General features: G+C 43.9%; 1 protein-coding gene across 29 annotated transcripts in view; it reads right to left on the bottom strand.

Annotated features, from left to right (window-relative positions):
- snap91a (synaptosome associated protein 91a) overlaps positions 1 to 7,724 on the bottom strand; it is a 329,189-nt gene extending 321,465 nt beyond the window's left edge. For 10 of the 29 annotated variants that reach the window (XM_038799502.1, XM_038799499.1, XM_038799497.1 and 7 more), the window contains exons 1-2: positions 6,374 to 6,539; positions 5,800 to 5,988 (exon numbers count right to left, since the gene is read on the bottom strand). In XM_038799502.1, the coding sequence (XP_038655430.1) occupies positions 5,800 to 5,929 (130 nt within the window). In that variant the 5' untranslated portion in view covers positions 5,930 to 5,988; positions 6,374 to 6,539. Of the gene's footprint in view, positions 1 to 5,799; positions 6,131 to 6,373; positions 6,551 to 6,844; positions 6,863 to 6,981; positions 7,001 to 7,561 lie in introns of those variants that run through there. The other 19 variants (XM_038799496.1, XM_038799495.1, XM_038799492.1 and 16 more) reach the window with 9 other exon arrangements.
- Between the last annotated feature and the right edge of the window lie 1,672 nt (positions 7,725 to 9,396).

Consider the following 9,396-nt stretch of genomic DNA (forward strand, 5'->3'; position numbering starts at 1 on the left):
ATTTGTGCACGTCTGGTCAGACCAGGATAGTAGATTTCCTTCCCTATAGGGCATTAGGGAACCAGATAGCTTATTGCAATCAATGATAGCTTCATGGTCACCATTACTGAATTATTAATTTTGTTGGCAGTTCCACCAGCTGCCATTGCTGGGATTTGAACCCATGTCCTCAGAGCATTAGCCCGGGCCTCTGGATTACTCATCTAAGTGCGAAGGGCCAAGTGCTGGCAAATGGGATTAGGTAGGCAGGTCAGGTGTTTTTCATGTGTCGGGCAGACTCAATGGCTGAAGGGCCTCTTCTGCAATGTATTATTCAGATTCTGTAAGGGGACATTATCACTGCTTCATCTTCTCCCCCATGCCCCTCATTCTGGACTTTGCTGCTGGGGAAAATAATTTCTTTCTTACCCCACCCAATCATTTTAAACAAATGGAATACAAGCCTAGCCCATGCAAACTGTTCTCAATTTAACAGTTTTAGCCCAAGTATTATTCTAGCAAATCTGCGCTACAACCCTTCAAACATTAAACATGCTTCCAAAGATACAATACCAAGAGCCAAATTCAGTACTCCAGATGAAGTCAAACAGCAGGTTTGTACATGCAGTCCACCTTTTCGTATTTCAGCTCCCTTGAGATGAATCTTTGCAAACCATTAACATATTAAATCATTTTTATACCTGTTCACTAATATTTTAAGTGATAGTGAGTAGAGGCGGCATTATGCAAGGGTATGAGTTTTAAGGCTTTATTGACGGTGTCCCTGCCGTTCTCACTGTTTTGGTACTCCACAAGCCCAATGGTAGTGGCAGCCCCGAGGGTGTGGGGTCAATGGAGACAGCACATGAGATTGGAGGGGGCGTCAGGGTGGTCACCGATCTGTGACAATCACCATTTGTTCCAGGGGGGCTGGATGGGGGCTTTAGAAGAGGGCAGAGACTGAGAGATTTAGGGATCTTCATTCATTCAGAGGAGTTTGAGTTGCCAGATGGGAACAGGTTTCGGTACCTACAGGCATGGGACTTTGTCCGGAGGAAAGTTCCAAGCTTTCCTCGCCTCCCCCCCCGGAGGGGACTACAGGATAAGGTGATGTCAAAAACAGGGGTTGGGGAAGGGAGGGTCTCGGAGATATACAAGGAGTTGATGGACTGGGAAGGAGTCCCTATCGGGGAGGTGAAGAGGAGCTAGGAGGGGAGTTGGAAATCGAATTATGGGAAAAGGCTTTGAAGAGAGTTAATTCATCCTCGTCTTGTGGTAGACTTAGCCTTATCCAGTTCAAGGTGGTTCATACGTCCCACATGGCAGTAGCCCGGATGAGCAGGTTTTTTGAGTAAGGCAGAGGATCAGTGCGGACACTTTGGGGGAAGCCCGGCGAATCATGTAGATATGCTTTGGGCATGTCCAGGGGATTCTGGCAGCAATTTGCAGACATCATGTCAGAGGTCGTGGAAGGGAGGGCGACTCCAGAATTGGCCATATTTGTGGTATCGGGAATGTCCTGGTCTTTTCCTCCCTGGGTGGCCCGGAGATGGATTTTGCTGGGATGGAGAGACTCGGAACCCCCAAAGTCAGGAGCGTGGATCAGCAACACAGCAGGGTTTCTCAGGCTTGAAAAAATTAAGTTGACCTCGAGAGGATCAATTCAGGAGTTCACCCAGAGGTGGCAGCCATTCATCGACTTCAAGGAAACTTGCACATCAGCAGTAAGGGGGGGGGGGGGGAGAAAGAGAGAGGAGAAGAGGAAATGGGAGGCATGGTAGTTTAAGGAAATGGGAGGCATGGTAGTGTAAGACAAGGACAGGGAACTCACTACATGGGTAATTAGGAAATAGGGCAGGGGTAGTAGGGTACGTTGTTTTTAATTTTTTTTGCGTGTGTCGGCCAGCGCGGTTGTTTAAGGAATATTAAAGTGACATGTGCTAGGCTCGGGCTGATCCAATTTAAGGTCGTTCACCGGGCCCATATGACGGTGACTCGGATGAGCAAATTTTTCGGGATAGAGGACAAATGCGCTAGGTGCGCGGGAGGACCAGCGAACCATGTTCACATGTTTTGGGCATGCCCTGAGCTGAGGGGGTACTGGGAGGGATTTGCGGGGGTCATGTCCCAGGTGCTAAAAACAAGGGTGGTGATGAGTCCAGGGGTGGCAATTTTTGGGGTTTCGGAAGACCCGGGCGTCCAGGGGGAGAAAAAGAGGCCGATGTGTTGGCCTTTGCTTCCCTGATAGCCCGGCGATGAATATTATTGGCGTGGAGGGACTCAAAGCCCCCGAAGACTGAGTGGTGGCTTGCCGGAGGTGGCAACCATTTATTAACTTCTTTGCGGGAGAGTGAGCGTCAGCAGGGGGGGTGGGGGGAAGAGTAGAGTAGGAGGGAAAATATGGCGGGTAGTACCGGTGGGAGGAGAGCGGGCTTGTGCAATATGTTACGATGGAAGTATTGAAAGTACGTGGATGTTTGCACATTTTTGCTTCCTTTCTGATGATGTCTGTAACCGTTTATGAAGCCAAACACTACCTCAATAAAATTGTTTATTAAAAAAAAGGAATATTAAAGTGTTAAACTGTAAAAATTACTAATGCTTCAATAAAATATTTTCTAAAAAAAGTATTTTAAGTGATTTTAGTACAGACACCCCACCGCTACTCATCTACAGTTCCTACAATTTAGAAAATGTATAGATCGATTATGAATCCACAGTAATCCACATCCTACTTTGCCATGTTGAACTCTACCTGCTACAGTTTTGTCCACTTGCTTAAGCTATGCCCCTTAGTAATTTAGCATTCCCATCTGCACCAGATATAGTGGCACCTAACTTAGTATCGGCTATCTGCAGCAAACTTAGATATATAACTCCAAGTTACTTTGTGCCTCAAAGTTCTGTCTGCAACTGCTCGGCCCAAGACCGGAAGAAACGACAAAGTCGTGAACACCACCCAGTGCACCACACGAGCCCCCCCTACCACATCCATTCACTGTCTACAGCTCCCGCTGTCTTGGGAAACTGGGCAGCAGAATCAAAGGCCCCTCCCACCAGTCTTACTCTTCCAATTTCTTCCATCGGGTAGGAGTTGCAAAAGTCTGAGGACACTCACTAACAGATTCAAAAACAGTTTATTCCCCGGTGTTACCAGACTCCTAAATGACCCTCTTATGGACCGATCTGATTTCTTCACAGATCTTCTCTTCTGAGTAGTACTACACTTCCGTGTGCTTCACCCGTGCCTGTCTATGTATTTACATTGTGTATTTTATGTTTGCCCTATTATGTATTTTCTTTTCATGTACGGAATGATTCATCCGAGCTGAATGCAGAACAAGAATTTTCACTGTACCTCGGTACACGTGACAATAAACCCAACCCAATTTATGGATTTCACTTATTTTAAAGCACACATACTCATTTGTTTAAAAAGGGTCCAAATGGAAGATTTGTGGAATCTGTTGGGAGAGGCAGAATTTAATATTTGTGTATTACTCATTTTATTTCACATTTGTTGAATTACTGGTCTATTATTTCTGTCTGATAAAAACTGTTTCAAAGCATATTTTGTTTGGACACACAATAATAACAACAGGTCTCATCAGCAATGTGTCAATTTTGTAAGAAGTTCCACCTCATCCCAGTACTTTCTGAACCATTACAAAATGGGTTCTAAATTGATCCAGGAGTAACTCTATCTCCTCACACACCATTACATTTGCTGCATTGCTGAGGGGACTACTGAAATTTGAGCATCTCTGAGTTCCTCCTTTACATAAAGGACGTACGAGACACTCATGTAGATTTGATATGCTGATGCCCAGATACGTCTGAATACCTATGGGTTGGTTTAAAAGTTGCCAAATATCAAATTATTGCTTCCAATATATAAACCTGTTGTAAATATATAGATATTGAATTTATGTTTTCAGAGGCAGGTTAACAGTTAGTTATTTAATAAATCATATGGAGTTCCCCATGGTTCAACAGCTAACTGCACTCCCCAACACAGAATTGAGTCAAACAGACCAAGGAAGACTCAAAGTTTAATCCTTTTATTGGATGGTTAATTTCAACCAGGGTAGCAGCCAACACAGGTACTAAAGTTGCAATCAATACCCCTGCTATAGGGAAAGGTTGAACACAGCCTGCCCACATTCCCTTTTCATGTTGAAGTGAATGTGGCCAACTCAATCCCAGAATTGCAAACACTGTTGCACCTTCAAGAAAGACAATGGTGAGGAAACCAGAGGGCTGCATAATGTATATTTTCTGTAACCTTCATGGACATTACTGCACATGCTCTGCAATGCTGTAACTAAAAACAAAAATCAGCAATTTTTCAAATGGTAGTTCATGAGGAAATGCTAAAATACCTAGATGTTTTATTTTAAATAATTTTTATAGCAATTTTTGAAATATTCTGAACATTTGTAATTTGTCTACAGCAATCTGTCAATATCAGAGGATGATAAAATGAAGATTTTTGTTGCACGCTTATGACTTTTATCAGCACTACATCTCAAAGAAATTGCCCATGTGGCATTGATTTCTAAAAGAAAGCACCGAGGACACACAGGGTTCATTTCAAAAATATGGAAGTAAATCATGCAACTGCAGGGATTGTTCATTGTTATTTAATATATTATAAAATTACCATTTAAAGTTCATTAACAGTCTCTGTTTAAATGTTAACTGTGGTCTAGTCTATTGCAGCATTAGGGTAAAATAGAAAATATCACACTGGAAGCATTACAAAACACCACACAATTAACTATTTTGACTAGTTGCATAGTATTAATTATTGGAATAATTTAATAACACTAATTTCAGAGCCAAGAGCCAGTAATATCCGGAGGGATTAGCAATACATAGGTAGGAGTGGGGGCAGGGTGGGAAGGATCACTGCCACATCAGAATCATAGATGCTCAATTGCACCATTCAGACCCAAGCTTAGAACTGCAATTTTTAAGAAATCATTTTGAATCCGCCCCCACTGCTCCCCTCTTTAAAAAGTGCTGATGCATCTAAATATTTCTGTAGTCTATTAGAGTGTAACCCGTAATAAATCGGGCATTATAAATTCTCTCAGTGCCATTCTCAAAAAACGAGAAGAATTTCACCCAACTGAAATCTACATATCCTATATGCCTTCACTTAAGCGAGTAAACTGCAGAGTTACAACCCAAATCTTGCTTTCTTGCACATGACGAACACATCTACCTGCAATATCCAACCATTCGCTCGGTGTATCAAGTTCAGAAAACGCCTTTTTATTTGCTATGTTTAAAAAATTAAACAACCAGACTTCCTCAGCCATTCTGCGAGTAAAATATTTATTATACTTCTGCCACTGGTGCTACATTACCGTTACCTCCAGTATCCAGAGCTATGGATACAACAACCAACCCCCCCCCCCCCCCCCCCCCAATGTTTTTTTTTCAGCTCTACTCCATTACAACCAACAGAAATACCAGTGATGGGAGACAAGCAAATAAAACAGAGTCAGAAATACCAGCGAATGTCTGGGAATAAATGGAAGCGCCAACAAAACAGCATCCATTAAAATAGCAGGATTGAGAGCAAACTGGGCAGCACACAGCAAATAGAATTAAAAATTGCAAATAATGAAGGAAACAGCAGCAAAACACTAGCAAATTAAAATATTTATATGTACACACACATTTACAAATAATCAGCCGAGATTTAGGCTCATAAATGCACCGTTTGCAATGAATCCTGAGGACGTAACACTGAAGGGCAAGTGCTGGGGAAAGGGGGCTATTAAAGGTATGAAGGTGAAAGTCTCTTACAGTCCAGGTGCTTCTTCTTGGGTCCCATCACCTCATGGGTGGTCGCCTTGCAGACAGCCCTGGCCACAGCCGAGCCGGTCACACTGTACTGAGCCGCAGCAATCCGGTCCGTGATAGTCTGGCCCGACATTTTCTCGCTTTAATCTTCCTTCTTCTTCCTTCCCCCTCTCTCTCGCGCGCACACACACACTTTGCAATGAATAATTTGTATATAAATATAAAAAAGGAAGGGGGGAGAAGAAAAAAGAAAGAAGGGTGTCAATGAAGCGGTATTTACAATGTAATCTAATAAAAAAAAGATGAGAGGATGAGGAGCGGCCGGCCGCCTGTCAGATATGCGGGGGGGGGGGGACTCACACCTGGGACCGGGGGCGGGGGTGACCCCGGACTCACGGCTCAAATGGGGGGGGGGGGGGGGGGGATTGAACCGATTACAAACACATTCAGGGGCGGTTGGCCGAGCGGCTAGAGGGAAGCGGGCTGAGTGATGGAGGCTGGGGACCGCTGGTTACTCTCCCTCCCTCTGCGGGTAACGGCTCCCGGCTCCTCCCCTCCGTCAAGGGGCCGCTCATACCCGAGCCCTCGCCGCCGCCCTCCTCCTCCTCCTCGGGCCCTCTCCGCCACTGCTCCCGGGACCGCTCTCACTCCCACTCGGGGCTGGATTTCTGATGATAAAATGGCGATTGATTCAGGGATTTAATCAGATTTTTTTTTATTCTCTCTCCCTCTCCTTTCTCCATTGACACGTCACTAACCCCCCCTCCCCTCCCTATTATTAAAGGGGAAGGTGAGCGTTTCCCAGCTGCTGCAGGGTCTGCCGACAGAAATTACACCTGTGTGGTGGTGGTTATTGTTTGGGGGGAGGGGCGGGGGATGATACCTATTCGGGTTGTGCTCAAATACACCACCTCGCTTCTCCCTGTCCATCACAAAAAAAATGCAAACTTCAACAAAAATAACCTTTCCTCAAATCCCCTAAAGAGTAAGTCCTGATTCCCGGACCCCTCTCTCTCTCTCTCTCTCTGGAGGTCTGCACTGTGCTGACCTGTGCCTTCTTGCATTCGCCCGCGAAAAGCCTGCACTCCCAATATTCCCTGCTATGTTTACGCTTGACTTAATCAGTTGCTTGCGTGTGGTTAATTTGTAGCTTTGTGCCACCGCGGTTGTAGGCAATCAGTTTACCTTTTAACTCGTTTCTGGGTCCGACTGTGATTTCAAAATATTTAAAGTGAACAATTAAAAATCACCGAAACCATGTTTTTGTCGACGTTTGTACAAAAAAAATGTTTCGCGGAATGCCAATGAGCCGTGTCGTTGCCTTCAGAGTTGTAACTTCAAGTCATCATTCCAAATCACCGAGTCAGCAAACACAACTATATGGATATGGGAAAGTTCGCACAGTTGAAAAGCACCGTTACCTCACTCTCCAGCTTCTCCCCGTGTCCAACCGGACACATGTCGAACGACGCCGTTATTGTACTTCCCTTGCAAATACCACGTTAAGAAAATGTAATGCAGCTACACCAATGTACAAAGTACAAACCAGAAAATATGATCATAGATCATAGAATTTGTTCCTCTTTTTAAAAAAAACCGAAGCATTATCTTGAATCTTTAAATATTATACTGTGTTCACATTTGTAATAATCTCTCAATGAAATGAGATTGTAAATGACTAGGTTACACTGTCCCAGGAAGGGCCCGAAATTAGACTCTCAGTCTCAGTTTGTTAAGTGGCAGGAACATAAGAAGGCTGACATACCATTCAACCCTTTGAAGCTCATCCCCACCACTCGAATTCTTCGAGACTATCATCTAAATGTATTTTGGATGATGGATATATTGTTCCAAGCAGCTCTTGTCTGTAAAAATGAGAAGGACTTGCATTATAAAGCATCTTTCACAGCCTCAAGACACCCTTCAGCATTTTACAGTCGGTGAAGTACTTTGAAGATTAGCCACTGTTATAATGTAGGAAACATGACAGCTAATCTGCAAACAACAAGCTCCTACAAATAGCAATTTGATAATGACTAGATAATCTGTTTGGTGTTGTTGATTGAGGGATAAATATTAGCGAGGACACTGGGGATAACTGCCCTGCTTCTCTTCAAATATTGTCACGGAAATTTGTTGCATCTTGAGGGCAGACTGGACTCTGTGTCAACATCCAAAAGGTGGTGCTGTCAACACTGCAACACTGGAGTGTCATCTTATATTTATGTATTCAAGTTTCTGGAATGGGACTCAAACTCAGAACCTCCTGAGTGCCACCCACTGATCCACAGCTGATACACATCTCTTCAGTAAAGGTTTGCTGTTTTAGTTATTTTCATTAATTTAATATTATTTCTACTCGTGCAATTAATCTGGTTTATTTATCCAGTAGACACATCTGCGCTATCCATGATGACCGAAAGTGAACACATTAAAAAAGAACCTTTGATTACAGAGCACCTTTCACAATCTCAGGACAGCTCCAAGCATTTCATTGAATCCCTACAGTGCAGAATGAGGTTTTTTTAGCCCATCGCATCTGCACTAACCCTTTGAATGAGCACATTACCTATTTTGATTGGTTTATTGCCACGTATACCGAGGTACAGTGAAAAGTATTGTTCTGTGTGCAGCTCAAACAGATCATTCTGTATGTGAAAAGAAAACATATAATAGGGCAAACATAAAATACACAATATAAATACATAGACACAGGCATTGGCTGAAGCTTAGAGGAGTGTAGTGCTACTCAGTGGAGAAGATGTGTGAAGAGATCAGATCAATCCAAATATCCATCAGTCCATAAGGGGTCGTTTAGGAATCTGGTAACAGCGGGGAAGAAGCTGTTTTTGAATCTGTGAGTGCATGTTCTAGACTTTTGTATCTCCTGCCCGATGAAAGAAGCTGGAAGAGTGAATAAGCCGGGTGGGAGGGGTCTTTTATTATACTGCCCGCTTTTCCAAGGCAGTGGGAGGTGTAGACAAAGTCAATGGATGGGAGGTGAGTTTATGTGATGGACTGGGTGGTGTTCACAAGTCTCTGTAGTTTCTTCAGGTCTTGCGATGAGCAGTTGTTATATCAGGTTGTGATGGAGCCAGATAGGATGCTTTCTATGGTGCACCTGTAAAAATTGGTAAGGGTCAATGTGGACATACAAAATTTCCTTAGTTTCCTGAGGAAGTAAAGGCGCTGTTGTTTTTTCTTGGTCGTAGTGTTGGCGTGGGTGGACCAGGACAGATTTTTGATGATGTACACACCTAGGAAGTTGAAGCTGTCAGCCATCTCCACCTTGGCCCCGTTGATGCAGACAGGGGTGTGTACAATGCTTTGCTTCCTGAAGTCAATGACCAGCTCTTTAGTTTTGCTGACATTGAGGGAGAGATTGTTGTCATTACACCACTCCACTAGGTTCTCTATCTCCCTCCTGTATTCTGACTCATCATTGTTCGAGATCCGACCCACAACGGTCGTGTCGTCAGCAAACCTGTCGATGGAGTTGGATCCAAATTTTGCCACAAAGTCGTGTGTGTCCAGGGAGTATAGTAGGGAGCTAAGTACTCAGTCTTGTGGGGCCCCGGTATTGAGGACTATCGTGGAGGA

Source organism: Scyliorhinus canicula, chromosome 6 (genome assembly GCF_902713615.1).
Source record: "Scyliorhinus canicula chromosome 6, sScyCan1.1, whole genome shotgun sequence".
Taxonomy (NCBI): domain Eukaryota; kingdom Metazoa; phylum Chordata; class Chondrichthyes; order Carcharhiniformes; family Scyliorhinidae; genus Scyliorhinus; species Scyliorhinus canicula.